The sequence below is a fragment of the Manis javanica genome, chromosome 5 (assembly GCF_040802235.1).
Source record: "Manis javanica isolate MJ-LG chromosome 5, MJ_LKY, whole genome shotgun sequence".
Taxonomy (NCBI): Eukaryota; Metazoa; Chordata; class Mammalia; order Pholidota; family Manidae; genus Manis; species Manis javanica.
The window spans coordinates 117055070-117073014 of record NC_133160.1 but is presented as its reverse complement, the minus strand read 5'-3'; the positions used below and the strand labels follow the sequence as shown (position 1 = coordinate 117073014).

Genomic DNA, 17945 nt, shown 5'->3' with positions numbered 1-17945 from the left:
TAAGCTTCCCAGCTGTTTCTTTTCTTTCTTTCTTTTTTTTTTTTTTAGGAGAGCAAGGTACAGGCTTTTATTTAGAAATAAATTGAGAGGAAAGAGCTCCTGGCTCATGCCAGGAGGGGACAAGAGAGCCCGTAGTAGTGCGCTGTCTAGGGGGTTTTCTTTTAAGTGGCTAATGGGTGCCCAGACATTTTTATGAGATAAAAAGTACAGCATTTAGTCAGGAATAAGAACGAAGCGTAGGTCTCTTACCTTGAGGCGGTGAGCATCAGGTTCCATGAAATTGATGAAGTTAGAAGGGAGTTAGGGACGCCCCTGCTTCACTCAGAGGCCAGGGCAACCTGAAGAAGCAGGCTGGAAGTCAGAGACAGAGAAAGAGACACTCCTTACAGATACCCAGTCGGGCTGTCGGGGTCTGATTCCAGACACGCGGACCTTTGAGAAGCCGCTGAAGTGTAGCCTCAGCCTAGACTCTCGCAGTTGCCCACAGCTTTCCTCAGTCCCTCGCATCCAAGGAGATGCCTCTGAAAGGGAATTCTGGCCTCCACTCAGCTGACATTCCCGGCTCCCAAGGGAGATGGGGGATCCACTGAGGGAGACGCAGGGGAACCTGTCTCTTGAGACTTTGAGATCGGCAGCCAGGCTAGTCCCATTTAGGTGGCTGACAAGCGCCCGATTTTGTGTGCCACAGACGGCTTCCTTCTATAAGGACAGCAAAAGAAAAGGCAGACTTGGATGCCGATACTTACCTCCAGAGTTATCCCGGACGAGCCCCCAAAGATGACGCCGGGGTTCTTGGTCACGTAGCGGAAGAATGAGCTTCACAAACACTTAAGGTAGGAGAGCAAGGTACAGGCTTTTATTTAGAAATAAAGTGAGAGGAAAGAGCTCCTGGCTCATGCCAAGAGGGGACAAGAGCCTGCCCAGCTGTTTCTTGATTGAAATACTGTCTATTTGGAATTACTGCCAACTCAATTGCTAGGTTGATGCTCATTTATACCTTGCATATGCAAATTTTAGTTTCCTCCTTTTAGCAGTCAAGCACATTGCATAGGGTTCTGAAAATGGATTACTGCTGTTGCAAAAAAATCACCCAGACATTCAACTGTGGGCACTTCCTAAAATCTCCTGCATTTAGGAATGCAGGAAACTGCAACTATATACAGCCATACCTCAGAGATACTGTACATTTGGTTCCAGATCACCACAATAAAGTGAATACTGCAAATAAAGTGAGTCAAATGAAATTTTTGGTTTCCTGATGCATGTAAAAGTTATGTTTACACTATCCTGTAGTCTATTAAGTGTGTATAGCATTATATCTTTAAAAATGTACAGACCTTAATTAGAAATACTCTGTTGCTCAAAATGGATGGAGCTAAAGGGTATTATGCTCCATGAAATAAGCCAGGCGGAGAAAGACAAGTACCAAATGATTTCTCTCATATGCAGAGTATAAGAACAAAGGAAAACTGAAGGAATAAAACAGCAGCAGAATCACAGAACCCAAGAATGGACTAATAGTTACCAAAGGGAAAGGGACTGGGGAGGATGGGTGGGAAGGGAAGGACAAGGGCACGGAAAAAGAAAGGGGGCATTACGATTAGCATGTATAGTGTGTGTGGGGGCTCGGGGAGGGCTGTGCAACAAAGAGAAGACAAGTAGTGATTTTACAGCATCTTACTACGTTGATGGACAGTGACTGTGAAGGGGTATGTTGGGGGGACTTGGTGAAGGGGGAGCCTAGTAAACATAATGTTCTTCATGTAATTGTAGATTAATGATACCAAAATTTTTAAAAAAGTACTCTGTTGCAAAAAAATGCTAAACATCATCTGAGCTTCAGTGAGTTGTATTCTTTTTGCTGAGGAGGGCCTTGCCTCAGTGTTGTTGGTACTGACTGATTAGCGTGGTGGCTGCTGAAGGTTGGGAAGGCTGCGGCAGTTTCTTAAACTAAGACAACAGTAAAGTTTGCTGCATTGATTAACTCTTCCTTTCACGAGTGATTTCTCATCAGCGTGCAATGCTGTTTGATAACATTCTACTCACAGTGGAACTTCTTTCAAATTAGAGTCAATCCTCTCAAACCCTGCTGCTACTTAATCAACTAAGGTTATGTAATTATCTAATCCTTTGTTGTCATTTCAGCAATCTTCACAGCATCTTCACCAGGAGCAGATTACATTTCAAGAGTCCATTTCCTTTGCTCATTCTAAGAAGCACCTCCTCATCCATTCAGGTTTTTCCATGAGATCACAGCAATTCAGTCACAGGCTCCACTTCTAGTTCTCTTGCTGTTTCCATCACATCTTCAGTGACTTCCTCCATGGAAGTCTTGAGTTCTTGAGTCAGCCATGAGGTGTGGAATCAACTTCTTCCAAACTCCTGTTGTTGATATTTTGGCCTCTTTCCATGAGTCATGAATTATGATTTCTTACGAGAAGGTTTTTAATTTACTTTGCCCAGATCCATCAAAGCAGTCACTAATTATGGAAGCTCTAGCCTTATGAAATGTATTTCTTAATAAGATTTGAAAGTTGAAATGACTTGTTGATCTGTGGGCTGTCAAATAGATGTGTTATCAGGCATTAAAACAACATTAACTTCATTATACATCTCCATCAGAACCTTGGGTGATGAGGTGCATTGTCATTGAGTAATAATATTTTGAAAAGAATATTCTTCTAAGCAGTAGGTTTCAACAGTGGGGTACAATACTCAGTAAATGATATTGTGAACAGATGTGCTGTCATCCAGGCTTTGTTGCACCAAAAATAGGGCACAGGTGAACTAGATTTAGCATATTTCTTAAGGGCCCTAGGATTTTTGGTATGTTACTTGAGTGTTGGCTTCAACTTAAGGTTACCGGCTATATTAGCTCCTAACAAGAGAGTCAGCCAGCTCTTTGAAGCTTTGAAGCCAAGTTTGACTTCTCTCTAGCTGTGAAAGTCCTAGATGGCATTTTCTTTCCATGTAAGGCTGTTTCATCTATACCGAAAGTCTGTTGGTAACTGTAGCCACCTTCATTAATTATCTTACCTTAGATCTTCTGGATAACATGCTGCAGCTTCTACATCAGCACCTGCTGCTTCATCTTGTACTTTTATGTTTATGTTATCCCTCACCTCTCTCTGCCTTCAAAGAATTGAAGAGTTAGGGCCTTGCTCTGGATAGGCTTTGGCTTAAGGACATGTTATAGCTGGTTTGAGCTATCCAGACCCTTAAAACTTTCTCCATAAGGCTGTTTGCTTTCATATCATTGATGTGTTCACTGGAGTAGCACTTATTTTCTTCAGAATTTTTGCTTTGCATTCCCAAGCTGGTGAACTGTTTGGTGCAAGAGGCCTAGCTTTTAGCTTTTCTGGGGTTTAAACATGCCTTCCTCTGTAAGCATAATCGTTTCTAGCTTTTAATTTAAAGTGAGAAATGTGTGACTCTTCCTTTCAATTGAACACTTAGTGGCCTTTGTAGGCTTATTAATAGACCTAATTTCAATATTGCTGTGTCTTAGGGAATAGGGAAACCCAAGGAAAGTGAGAGAGATGGGAAAGTGGTTAGTCAGTAGGAGTTAGGATGCACACAATAAATGACCTATTATCGATTAAGTTCACCATCTTATTATATGGGTGTCACTGGTTTGTGGTGGCCTGAAATAATTATAATAGTAATATCAAAGGCCACTGACAACAGATCACAGAACAAATATAATAATAGTGAAAAAGTTTGAAATATTGTGAGAGTTGTAATAATTGTGACACGGAGACATTAAGTGAGAAAATGCTGTTGGAGAAATGGCACCAATAGACTCAATGAATGTAGGGTTGCCACAAACCTTCAAATTGTAAAAAGTGCAGTATCTGTGAAGTGCAATAAAATGAATTATGTCTGTATAACTCAAAAACTCAGAGGGTGATCTGAGATGAGTGATTAAACTTGAGTGTCTTCATCTGTATCTGAGATAATGCACAGGTAACTTCACAGATGTAGAAACGAATTGGCCTTTGTGTGTCTAGTGCTTTATTATTTTCTGAGTAGATTATAAAATTTTATGGAGTATTAAATAAATCCTGAGTTGACCAACTCTCTGCCGTTTCTTGTATGAAGTCATTGAAGTGTTATGAACATGTTTTAAAATTGAAAGGCAACCCAGTTACCAGTTTAATGTACTAGCACAGTGTTCTCTAGTAAGTGTAAAGAGCAGGATTTGAAAATGTAGAAGAAAAGTTTCATGACTAAAGATGTTTGGGAAACCCTGGGCTAAACCATAAATAGTTTTCTTTACTATAGGACTTCTCATAGCTTATAAGAGACTCAGTTAATAATCTACTAGTGCATCTTCTGGCACTGTGATAACCAGTGAGGTTTCCAAGATTATTAGTCACCATCAGTATGATCTTTCTTCCGAGCCTTATATAACTGTCTACCTTACATACCCATTTGGATGTCTAATAGGTATGTCAGGTTAATATATCCAAAACCCATCTCCCAAACCTATCTCAATAAATGACCTATTTTCTACCTATATGAGACTAAAAACTAGGAGTCATCCTTGATTCTCTCTTCTTCATCACTCTCCACAAATCACTAAATCCAGATGTGAATCTTGCTGGGTCTACCTACAAATACTGGAATCTGTTTTCATCTTTCCATCCCTCCTAGTCCAAGCCATCATTCCCTTCTTTGTGCTAGTTTCCGAACTGGTGCCCCCCACTTTTGCTCTCCTTCCAGTCTATTCTCTGCATGGCAACTTGAATGATCTTTTTTAAAAACACTAAATCAAATCATGTTACTACTTCTGTTATTTAAAAAAAAATCTCCAGTGGCTTCTCATACTTAAAATGATATTCTAAGTTCCATACTTTGATCTCTAAAATCTTAATGTGGTTCTACCAGCCTCGCTTATTTCTTCTTTACCACTGTTCCCATCATTTTTGATGCCCTAGCCAGTTACCTTTTTACCCCATTCCTAAAAAATTGCTTTTGCACTGGTTGATCCTGTGAGCCTGGAATGTGCTTCCCCAGATCTTCATATGGCTGGCTCCTTCTTCCTGTCTTTCTGGCCTTAGGGAGGTCTTCTCTAACCACCTAATCTAATATAGTGCCTTGCTACATCACATTATTTGTCACATCATTTTGTTATTTTCATCATAGCACTTACCACACTACCCCATATTTTTTTGTTGGTTTTATTTTTTCTTCTTCTCCCCACCATGATAGTAAGGATCTTGTCTTGTTTGGTGTTGAGTCCCAGAGCTTAGAGTAGTGCTACTTGGAACATAGTAAGGGGTCAGAATATGCTAGTTGGATGAAGTAATGCAAGAGAGAATAAATGGATGAAAAAACTGACTTAGTAAGGTGGTGAGGAGCATTACTGGGAGGATACTTATATTTTTAATAGTAAATATTTTTCTTAAAAATTTTTAAAAATTGAGCTATAATTCACATACAATAATATTCATCCTTTAAAGTATGCAATAAATGGATTTTAGTATATTCACAAAGTTGTTCAACCATCACAGTTATCTAATTCCAGCAGATTTTCATCACCTCCAAAAGAAACCCTCTGTCAGTACTAGTCACACTCCATTTCTCCCTTTCCAGTCTCTCGTAACCAACCTACTTTCTATGTGGATTTGCCTTTTCTGGACATTTCATATAAATGGAATAATACAGTATGTGATATTATGTATTTTGTGTCTGGTTTCTTTTTACTTAGCATAGTATTGTTAAGATTCACTCATGTTGTAATATGTATCAGGACTTCATTCCTTTTTATGGCTGAATAATATTCCATTGTATGAATATATTACATTGTATTTATCAGTGCATCTATTGAGGGACTTTTGGATTGTTTACACTTTTTGGCTCTTGCAAATAATGATGACATTAACAATACATGTTTTTTTTGGTGGACACATTTCTCTTGGGAAGTTTTCTTGGGAATAGTCATGTCTTCTCCCTTTTGCCCTGTACCTCTGTTAAGCACATTTTGACTGTCTCTATGATTTTTTCAGAAAGCCAAGTATTTGGAATCATATACCATGTAGCCTTTTTAGACTGGCTTCTTTCACGTGGCAGTATTTGATTAAAGCTTCTTCATCTTTGTGTGTGTGTGTGTGTGTGTGTTTTATTGAAGTATCATTGATATACAATCTTATATTGTTTTCAAGTATTGTGTGTGTGGTTTGATAGCTTATTTCTTTCAATCACTCAACATAATATTCCATGTTATGGATGTACCATACTTTGTTTAGCCATTCACTTATTGAAAGGCATCTTGGTTGCTTCCAATTTTGGTGATTATGAATGAAGTTGCTATAAACATTCACAGGCAGGTTTTTGTGTGAACATTGGTTTTCAGATCATTTAGGTAAATACCCAGGAGTGGGATTGCTGGTTTTTATGGGAAGATTGTGTTTAGCTTTGTAACAAACTGCCAAACTGTCTTCCAAAGTGGTTATATCATTTTGCATTCCTACCAGCAATGAATGTTGCTCCACATCCTCATTAGTATTTGGCATTGTCAATTTTTTGGTTTGTAACAATTTTAATAGGTGATATCTCATTATTTTAATGTGCAATTCCCTGCTGACAAATGTTGTTGACCATCTTTTCATATGTCTATTTGCCATCTCTGTATATTCTTCGGTGGAGTTTGTTCATATATTTTGCCCTTTCTTCATGGGTTGAATTTTAAGAACTTTTTGTATCTTTTGAATACAAGTCCTTTATCAGATATATAGTTTGCAAAGATTTTCCCTCAGTCTGTGGCTTACAGTGTTTTCACAGAGTAGAGTTTTTAGTGTTAAAAATTGCCTTATAGAGGTATTCCCCACTGTCCTACCAAAATTCTGAGATTTAGTTGAATGTTAAATACACTTGCCTACTTGTCAGAAAAAGTTCAGCAGAGGAGATTACTGGGATTCACTTGCTCAAAGGTTCTGAGTCAAATTGTTGTAATTCCTGAAGAGTCTCCCACAGTCCCTTCTACCTCCTGTAGTCCAGATTCTGAGCTTGGAGCACAGTGGGAATCACTCTTACCTTCATTGTGTCCTCTACTGGGAGTGTTCTAGGCTAGGTTTTTTCAGAATTTTTCTGTCACTGTATCTCATCAGCTTTTTAATATTACCAGAATTCCTCAATTTCTGATCTGCTGATAGCCTTTCTTGCTTTCTCGTAATGTTAAGAAGGATTTTTTATTCTCCTGCCATTAATAATAAAAGCAACAGCATCACCAATAATAATAGTGATTTACAGGGATGTTAGGCAGAAATGTAAGTAGATATTTTCAGATTCTAACTTACTTGAATCAGGATTGTCTTTTTCATACTCATTAGTGCTTTTCTACTTGATTTTGACAATTTCTAACATTTTTTGCTGTTGTGTATCTCTGCCCTTCTGAAATTATGAGTGTATTTGGCAACCTCTGGGGAAAATTGCTCTCTGGTGGAATTTTATTTTTTCCAAATGGCAGTGCTAAGTATTCATATAAATTAGAAGAAGTGTAAGGCGATGAAATGAAATTAGGTAGTTTGAAGATTTGAAGATTGTTTTTAAAATGCATACTAATAACTCAGTATAAATTACCTTTATAATGTTTCATAAGTGACTTGATTAAACTGTGGTGATATTGGAAGGAAATTGTTAGAAGTAATTGGATAAAAGAGAAAGGTAACCATCATGTAGTATTGGGTAGTAGATGAAAGAATGGGCTTTAAAGACTTAAATTCTGGCTCTGTAATTTACCATTTTCATAATTTTGAGCAAATTATCCAAGTACTTTAAGCCTCAGTTTTGTTACTTATAAAATAAAATAATAGCAGGTATATCATAGATTTATAAGGATTGAATGAGATATTGCATGTAAAATACTTCCAAGCACAAAACCTGCAGTAAAATGTTAGTTAATATTAATCATCACTATCCTGATGTAGGAGTTCTCAGTGTGTCATTGACTGGAACTGTTAATTAAGAAGTATTTATCAAGTACCTGGTCTCTAGTATTGGATTTAGACCTATAGAAGGATCTACTGGTATGAATGACAGGTTGGTACCTAGATGTGGAGCAAAGTGAACTATTATTAGTGAAGTCTTATTATATGGTTCAGTAGTAAGATAGATATTATAATTATTCCCTTATAGATTAGGGAGCTGAAGCTTGGTAATGTTAAGTAAATTGTTCAAGATAATGGGTGGTTGAATCCCACTTCTGCTGTTTTACCAGCTGTGTGGTCAGAGTAAGTTATTTAACGTTAAAAGGATGAAATTATTGACTCAAATAAATTGATGTTAATTCACTCCTAATTTGAATATATTTGATGACATGTTCTTCCATGTCAAAATACAAAGATACCTATTCATCTAACCCTTACTAGGCCCCTCTTCTGTTGTCTATAAAGCCTCCTGTCCCAATTCCTTCAACCTTGAGATGTTCCAGGCCAACTTAGAAAATAACAACTTTGTTGATAGTTGTATTGACCAGTAAAGGGTTAAAATGAGGGTTAATAATGGATGTGACAGTGTTGAGTTTGGTAGGAAATGGTTTATGGAAATTAACTTAGGTGTTACTGTGAGGCCTAATCTATTCTTTGGGGTCTCAAAGAGGAAATGAATGATGCTGTTGAAATTTACAAAAGATAGATCAAACTGGATGACAGATTATAAGGAATGTGTGTTCAGAGTTTTCCCTTAGGACTCAGGTATTTAATTGTCAAACCATCCTGTCTTGCTCCAGAAATTATTGGCCTCCAAATGTGAGTAAAAGGACTGGGAAAACAACCCTGAGTCCTGGATGTTTATTTGGAAAGAAAGAACCTCAGGGTAATGCTGTGAATTATTAATACAACACCCTTGTCAGAAAGCTCTAAATTGTCATATAGTTATGATGCACACACGCACATTCAGAAATTTGAGCAAACCAACCATGTTAATGTCTAACTACTTATCTGCATACCTAGAATTCTGGAGTAAGATTGCTGAGGCTTCCAATAACTGAGTAGAAGAACATGTAGCTTTTCTTTCTCACTCTAGAATTTTTGTGTTTTATTGATATAAAATTGTATCTTTATGCTTCTTATACAAAAGAAATTATATTAAGATGAAAGACTTAGAATGGGGTAAAAAAATAAAATGAGTAAGAATCACAGAATTTTTTTTTTATATATTACAACCTTTTGTTACAGCCTTTTAAATTGTTAATTTTTTGTGAAAAGCTGGATTAGTTACAGCTAAAATTCTTGTTCTTGAGAGTTGCAATAGGGCATGTAGAGAAGGTTTAGGAGCTTTGGATATCAAACACTGTAGTTATAGCAATTATATTACCACTACTTAAAGTAGTCAATACAGTTTAGAGCTGTGTATTTGTGGATGTTTAGGATCACCTCTGCTGTTTTATCCAGTAATATACTGTAAGAGACTCTGTTGAAAGTCATGCTTTAAATATTGAATCTCCTTTTTTTTCTTTTGTATTCATAGTGGTAGTCGCTCTTCTAAAACTTTTAAACCAAAGAAGAACATTCCAGAAGGTTCTCACCAGTATGAGCTTTTAAAGCATGCAGAAGCTACACTTGGCAGTGGCAACCTGCGGATGGCTGTCATGCTTCCTGAGGGGGAAGATCTCAATGAGTGGGTTGCAGTGAACAGTAAGTAGCCTACACTTCTCAGTAGACTCTAAATTAGGTTTGGAGTCTCACTGTAAGTGAGCATTGGGGTGCTATCTATTCTAGGATCTAGTTAACCTAGTAGAACAATAAAGTGATACTTCCATTTACTTTAACCTTTGTGTTATTTTATTTCTGAATATGGAGTTTTATGAAATTCTTGTTTCGTGTTATAATGTAATAGAAAGAATAGGTTTTTCATCTTCAGTAGGAAAAAATAACAGCAGTTAACATTTATGGAATACCATGTACCTGGCACCCTGTTATCCTTTCTACATGGATTATTTTATTTCATCATTACAACCTCTTAAGGAAATTGAGACAGAAAGGTTAGTAATTTGCTTAGGTCATACAGCTATTAAATGGTTGAGCCTGGGCTCAAGTATAGAACTATAGAATTTTTTTTTTTTTAATGCAGTGTAGACTGTAATTTTCTTTGATGTGGCAAACAAAAACAATAAATCAAGTAGATCCCTCAAACAGATACAATTTTGTGTTTTGGACAGAGTATTGTGAAAAACTCAATTCATTGACTTTCAAAATTAGAACAAGTTAGGTGCAATTTTGTTCAATAAATAAATAAATAGAAAATTATATAGGCTGGATAACATAGTCCTTAAAAATGCAAGTCGTGTCATTGAATAACACTACTTCTTAACTTTCTAACTGTAGAACTGTGGGCATTACTTTTGCTCTCTGTTACTCATTTGTTTTTGTTTTAACTTCTAAAATGGGGATAATCTAAGTGCTTCATAGAAATGAGGGTTCATTAAGATAGGCAGTACTATGACACAGTTACTGTTAACTACAAATCTGCAAATATGATGTACTTAACTCACAGTCATCCAGATTAGGGAGATGCAAGAGGGAGGGAGAAGAGGCTACAGAAGGCAAGAGAGAACTCCTAGAATTAGAGACAGTCTACAAGGTTCAGACCAGGGATCCCCACCAAACTCTACTGTCAAGATAATCAGGCCCATATCTGAGAAAGCATTACCACATCTTTTTTCTCCCCAGAAGATCCAACCTCAGATGCATTTTTTGAAACGTTATCTTGGTAATGTTTTGTAGAAATATAAAACGTTCAAGAGACAGAGACAGAAAAAGACAAGAAAGAGAATTAAAACGAAAAGATAGCAAAGTCTCTTCTGTGTCTCTGCTATGGGAAAGACCCCAGATTGGGAGATCTGGGTTTCAGACCTGGTTCTGGTGCTAGCTTTGTAGAACTTGCACTGGACACTGTTTTCTAATCTGTAAGATGAAGAGTCTTCATGGGATTTTTTTTTCAGGCATCTTCTGAACTATTGAATTTTAGAGATTCACCTTCCATGCTTGCTCCAGAGGCTTTCCAGGCAAGGGAGACCTGGGAACTTTCCTCTTCAAACAACTAAACAACACACAAACACACAATCTTTGAAGAATTTCTGAAATCTACAAGGAATTTTGAAAAACAGGATGTTTAAATGATGCTGGTGCTTTTTTTTTTCAATTAGGGTATCATTGATTGTCGATTTTATGAAGTTTTCGCATGAGCAACATTGTCGTTTCAACCTTCACCCATATTATCAAGTCTCCCCCCACCTCAATGAAATCACCGCCCATCAGAGTAGTAAGATGCTTGAGAGTCATTACTTGTTTTCTCCGTGCTATACTGCCTTCCCCATGACCTACTTATATTGTGAGTGCTAATTAAAATGCTCCTTAATCCCCTTCTACCTCCCTCCCCAACCACCCTTTCCAACCCTTTCCTTCCCTTTGGTAAACACTAGTTCCCTCTTGGAGTCTGTGAGTCTGCTGCTGTTTTGTTCCTTTGGTTTTGCTTTGTTGTTATACTCCACAAATGAGTGAAATCATTTGGTACTTGTCTTTCTCTGCCTGCTTTATTTCACTGAGTATAATACCCTCTAGCTCCATCCATGTTGCTGCAAAAGGTAGGATTTGTTTTCTTCTTATGGCTGAATAGTATTCCATTGTGTATATGTACCACCTCTTCTTTATCCATTCATCTACTGATGGACACTTAGGTTGCTTCCATATCTTGGCTATTGTAAATAGTGCTGCAGTAAACGTAGGGTTGCATATGTCTTTTTGAGTCTGAGACCTTGTTTTCTTCAGGTAAATTCCCAGAGGTGGAATTCCTCTATCAAATGATATTTCTATTTTTAGTTTTTTGAGGAACCTCCATATTGCTTTCCACAATGGTTGAACTTGTTTACATTCCCACCAGCAGTGTAGGAGGGTTCCCTTTTCTCCGTATCCTCTGCCAGCATTTGTTGTTCTTAGTCTTTTTGATGCTGGCCATCCTTACTGGTGTGAGGTGATATCCCATTGTGGTTTTAATTTGCATTTCCCTGATGACTAGTGATGTGGAGCATCTTTTCATGTGGCTGTTGGCCAGCTGAATTTCTTTAGAGAAGTATCTGTTCAGATCCTCTGCCCATTTTTTAATCCGGTTATTTGTTTTTTGGGTGTTGAGGCATGTGAGCTCTTTATGTATTTTGGATGTTAACCCCTTATCGGATAAGTCATTTACGAATATATTCTCCCATACTATAGGATGCCTTTTTGTTCTAATGGTGTCCTTTGCTGTACAGAATCTTTTTAGTTTGATGTAGTCTCATTTGTTCATTTTTGCTTTTGTTTCCCTTGCCTGAGGAGTTGTGTTCAGGAAAACATTACTCATATTTATATTCAAGAGATTTTTGCCAATATTTTCTTCTAGAGTTTTGTGGTTTAATGACTTACATTCAGGTCTTTTATCCATTTTGAGTTTACTTTAGTGTATGGAGTTAGACAGACATTCAGTTTCATTCTCCTACATGTAGCTGTCCAGTTTTGCTACCACCAGTTGTTGAAGAGGGTGTCATCTCCCCATTGTATACCCATGGAGCCTTTTTTGTGTATTAACTGGCCATTTATGTGTGGGTTTATGTGGGTTTTCTCTTCAGTTCCATTGATCTGTGGGTCTATTCTTGTGCTGCCAGTATCAAATTGTTTTGATTGATGCCAGCTGTTTTTCTGTAAATAAATTGGTGTTTTTTGTAGGACTTTTAATTGTAATGATAGAGAAAAAAACAGGGAAAACTGTTTAATGAAAGCACAATATTTATCTTTGGTAAATGACTTTTGAGCAGTTAAGATGTTGCTTTAAAAAAACTCAGAATCAGAAAAAAAACACTGAGTTACTTAAGAACACCTATAGTTTAAAATGTAACTTATTTATTTTAATTTATTTGCACCATTGGGAAAACTTGCTTTGGCATTTTGCCTTAAACCCTCCTCTCATTGATAGCCAGTTCACCTGGAGGCAGGACAGTTCTCAGACGTACCATTCTTTTTCCTTTTTGGCTTTCGAAGAACAATTGTCTGGCTCTTCTGAGGCCTCCTGCCTTTCCTTTCTTTCTATTTTGTTGATTAATTATTACTTTAAAGCTTTTCTTTTCCTGGCTCCTTCTTTTAGGATGTACAGATGTTAAATAAAAAAACATTAACAGCTGCAGTTCAGTACAACTGCTGTTTCCACACTCTACTCCCCAAAATTCCTTGTCACCTTCTGTAACTATTGGATGGCACTTTCTCCAACTTAGTCCTAAGTAAAGCACAGTTTAAAAAAAATTCAGAAATGGGATTTTAACCACTATGCTAAGTTTCCTCTTTTAGGAGCATACTTAGTTATTTGTCAAAATTATGCTTTTAAAAAGAAGAAAAAGATGAAATTAGTAAAATATGTTATGAGAAATTCTTAACCCCTAAAGAGAAAGACATGTAAGTAAAAAGTAAATATACTCTTGAAAATTAAGCCAGAGAAAGTTGGGGAATAAAAGTGGTACTTTTAATATTCACAGGTTTTTAGCATTAGTGAAGAAATTAATAGAGTTTTGTAATTGGAGGAAGTTTATATAAATCTGGTAAAAATGAAATTTAATTGAAAGTACACACAAGATGCCTAAAAACAAAACAGTATTTCTCATAATATTTGATGGTATCTTACTGTGATTTGAAATATCATGGGATTTATAAATTGTGCTGCCATTCACTGATAAACTTTAGGAATCTAAAAGATTTTACTGGGGTGTCTTAAAATCTTACTGTGACTGCCTTTGCAAAAGAGCAGTATTCATTATAATGTGGTTATCCTCCTGGATCAAGAGAGTTGAATTACTAAAGAAATAAGTGATTTATCTGCTTTATTGATAAGACCCATCTTACCTATAAGATGGTTCTATAACACTTCAAAGACAATATTTAGAATAAATTTATAGTATTTATGTACATTCTTTTTTGTACTTGTGTCTTTTTTGCCATTTACTTGAGAGCTCATTTATTAATTTAAAAAATCTAAGGAATACAGTGTACACCTTTTGTCCCACATGAAATTCTGACTTTTAAGTATAGAAGCAGATCATTTTCTGTCTGTATTCTCTCAATCTCAGCAGAACTGAATGTATGTACTACTGAAATACCTTGAGCTTTTAAGAACTTATAAAATTTCACAGGCATTTTATAATTCTAGCTGAAAAATACTTTGAATTGAAGCATTAGAACATCCCCTCAGAACATACAGTTCTGTCCTGAAAATATACCATTTGACTGAAGTATTGGATTCTAAAATTTTCCTTAGTGACTGTAGTTTTCCCAAATGATACTTGATAAAGTGAATACGGTATGATACTAGACAGATATTTTCACTCACTGACAGTGATTAAGTAAACATTCCATGTACATAAAAAAATGAAGGAATTTGTTGTTAAGATTGACATCTTCAAGTGGCCTTTTGGTTTCAGTTCACTTGCCAGATGAGGATAAATGATAGAAGACGGGAAATCTTCACAAATTTAACAACTGGTCTCACAGCCAGAAACCAGAGCCTGGTGTTGAATGTACTGCTGCTAGGAAAAATGATAGCTTAAGGGGCTCTAGAAAAAGTCAGATGGATGGCTTATAAATAATTTATATGGCACAGAATCTGGAGGCCCGTATCTTTGTGGAAGGAAATGAACATTTACTAAATGCCTACCTTATGGAAGACATATATTTTTTAGCCCTCCATTATAAACCCAGTTTTAAAGGTAGGCAACTAAGTTCAGGGAGGTAAAGTAACTCAGATGGTAAGTATAGGAGTTGGGATTTAAGCCCTTATTTCAAAGCCATAGGTTGTCCTCTATTCATGTGGAGCACAATTTAAGAATCAATTAAGCTGCAGTGCATTACTTAGTAAATCGTAGTTCATTGAAAGATAAGAAGGGAGAGGAAAACTTGTAGGATGAAATTTAGTATGCTTATCACTACTCTACTTCAATCAAGAATTAACTTTGACTCCTTTAAAGTCGGGGGTTTTTTTCTCCTCTAGAAAGTCTGAATTTTCAAGAAGTGCTGCTCATTAGTAATTAATGAGGTGAAAAGAGATCTTAGGACTAGTAAGTAAGAGGGAACAGGCCTGAGCTCAGTCACCATAGGTGGTATTTGTCCATATGTGAATAAATGCTCCCTTTCTGCCTGAGAAACTTAAAAAGGTATATTTTTTCCCAGGAGAGTATAAGCAATAGGTATTAGAATCTGTCTAGATATATGTCAGTGGTTACTGTAACACTGCTTGTGGTTTCCTTGAGTTAATTTGTACTGAGTTCTTAATTACTGTTTATATCAAAAGAAAGGGCACACTGAGAGGAAGCTTTTTCTATAACTTATTCTTCCCTTTATGAAAAACTCAAATGATTTTTCCCTATTAACTTGTAAGCTCAATGAGGATATGAAATTGAGTCAGTTTTGATTCTTATTCTTAGAAGCTAGCATAGTTTCTGGCACATCTAAGGTTCATGCTTTGGTCATGGGAGAGGTAAAAAAAAAATTTTGGGGGCTTTTTTAAATCAAGGATGCTTGTGCTATGCTGTATAACAGGGGTTAAAAGCCTTTTTTTGTAAAGGGCCAGATAGTAAACATTTTAGGTTTTGCTGACCATACGGACTCTGTTGCAATAATTCATCTCTGCTGCTATAGTGCAGAAGTCATCACAGATAGTGGTGTGTGGTTATAGTCTAAGAAAACTGCAAAAAAAGATGTTGCACTGCATGGCCTATGGTCATAGTTTGCTGACCCCTAATCTAGGGTAGGACCAATATGATAGTAAATGAATGTATAACTATCTACTTAATAAAGGAGAAAAATAGAAAATAAAAAAATAATCCTAAAGAATGTAAGAAAGAAAAGAAAAGAATCATGTAATAGGTAGTATAAATAGATAACATATAGTAAAATAGTAAATTGAAATCCAAATTTTAGTAATTGTATTAAATGTAAAGAACAAAGTGCTTCCATAAAAAAGACAATGATTTTATCAAGATGGTTATAAAACAAAACAAATCTAAATCTCATTTCCTAGAGATATACTTTATAGATACAGGTTGAAGATAAAAAGTTAAATATCAATATGAAGAAAACTGATACAGTCAGGGTAATATCAGATAAAGTAGACTTCAAGGCAGAAAAACTTTAATAAAGAGGAAGATTTTAAAATGATAAATGGTTCAGTTCACAAAGAATATACGAAGTTCCGAATTTATCTGTCTCTAATAACATCTCAAAAAAATATTAAATCAGTTGACCAAACTGAAAGAAGAAATAGATCCATATTTACCATGAGAGATTTAAACACTCCTCTTTCAGTAATGAATAGTAACTGTAGAAAAAAAAGAATAAGGAATTAGAAAAATTTGAGCAAAGTGATTAACAGATTTTAACCGATAGATGAATTTAAGAAGGTTGTTGACTCCCAGGTCAATATAAAAATAAATGTCTAGCAACAACAATATCAGAAACCTAGGAATAAATCCAGTGAAACAAATGGAAAACTGTCCCTTTATTATCAGTGCTTTTTGTACCTTTCTTAAGAAATATATTCATGACAAAGGATATAGGATGTTATTTTCTTTGCTGTTTTAAACTTTACTGTGTTGCTTTTTACATTAAGAGGATGATCCGCTTGGAATTGCGTTTTGGGTATGGTGTGAGTGAGAAGTTAACTTTATTCTTTTCCATAGAGATAACCAATGTACTCAGAACCATTTATAAGACTATTCTTTGCCTATTGTTGCACAGTGATGGCTTTGTCATAAATTAAGTATTTCTTTTATGATTACATCATTTCTGGTTTCTATTATGTTCCTTTGGTCTACTAAGACCACACTGTTGATTTCATTGTGCTTTGTAATTTTTGATATTCACTCTGTAAAAATGTGTTCGTTTCAAGCAGTCTCATTTTTCTACTATGTTGGCTTTTTTAAATTGCTGTAAGGAGTGCCTTGTATAATCTGAATACAAGATTTTTATTGGTTATATGTGTTACAAATAATTTCTTCCACTCTGTACTTGCCTTTTTACTCTCTTAAGGGTGTCACTTAATAAACAGAAGCTCATGTGAAACCTTCATAAGATTGTATATCAATGATACCTTAATAAAAAAAAACAGAAGTTCCTAATTTCAGTGTTGCAAAATGTTCTTGTTTCTGTGTATGCTTTTCATTTGTTCTTTGCATAGGAAAGAACATTGATAAATCTAAGATTCTGCTTGAGTAAAATTGAAATTTAACTTTTTACTTGTAACTGATACTTGTTTTGCAGCTGTGGATTTCTTCAATCAGATCAACATGCTTTATGGAACAATCACAGATTTCTGTACAGAGGAAAGTTGTCCAGTGATGTCAGCTGGTCCAAAGTAAGACATGGTTTATGATCAAGTCTCATTCTTCCTTTCAGTTCTTAAATAAGAAGAAAGTATCTGACCAAATAATTTCTCTATTTCCTTCATTGTTTCTCCAATGATAAATATATTAATTGCAGATTCCTTAGCCTGAGCTTTATGGCCCTCACTGTATTACTCATCCTTCCCTTCCTCTGTTTGCTTTTGTATCCCCTCTGGCTTATCCAAACTAGATTATTTTCAATGCCTTACTATTCCCTCCATTAATTATACTCTGAAAACTTGCTCACTCTGTTCTTCTCTTAGATGATTTTTTCTTTTCCCATATGCCTCCTTTCATCTCTGCTAATGTTTCAAAAAATCTTACCCATCTTTGTTCAAGGCCACATCACATGCTTCCTTCTCTGTGAAACATGATTTCTTCAGACCAGATGTGATTTATTTACTTCTTTCTCTTTATGATTTTATTTGCCTGTTACATTATGTTATACTGTGTATACATGTCTTTTCTAACCCTTAGATGCATTCTCCTTGTAAATCTCTTTTGATGCAAGAATACTGCCTGCCCCCTAATTAGCTAACACTTGATCAAT

At 35.9% G+C, this 17945-nt stretch overlaps 1 protein-coding gene across 1 annotated transcript in view; it reads left to right on the top strand.

Moving 5' to 3' along the window:
• The window catches only part of MOB1B (MOB kinase activator 1B), a 50880-nt gene that overhangs the window by 18373 nt on the left and 14562 nt on the right, over nucleotides 1-17945 (top strand). Inside the window, exons 2-3 of the mRNA XM_017655642.3 lie at nucleotides 9472-9638; nucleotides 17274-17367. Coding sequence (XP_017511131.1) covers nucleotides 9472-9638; nucleotides 17274-17367 — 261 coding nt within the window. The remainder of the gene's footprint in view (nucleotides 1-9471; nucleotides 9639-17273; nucleotides 17368-17945) is intronic.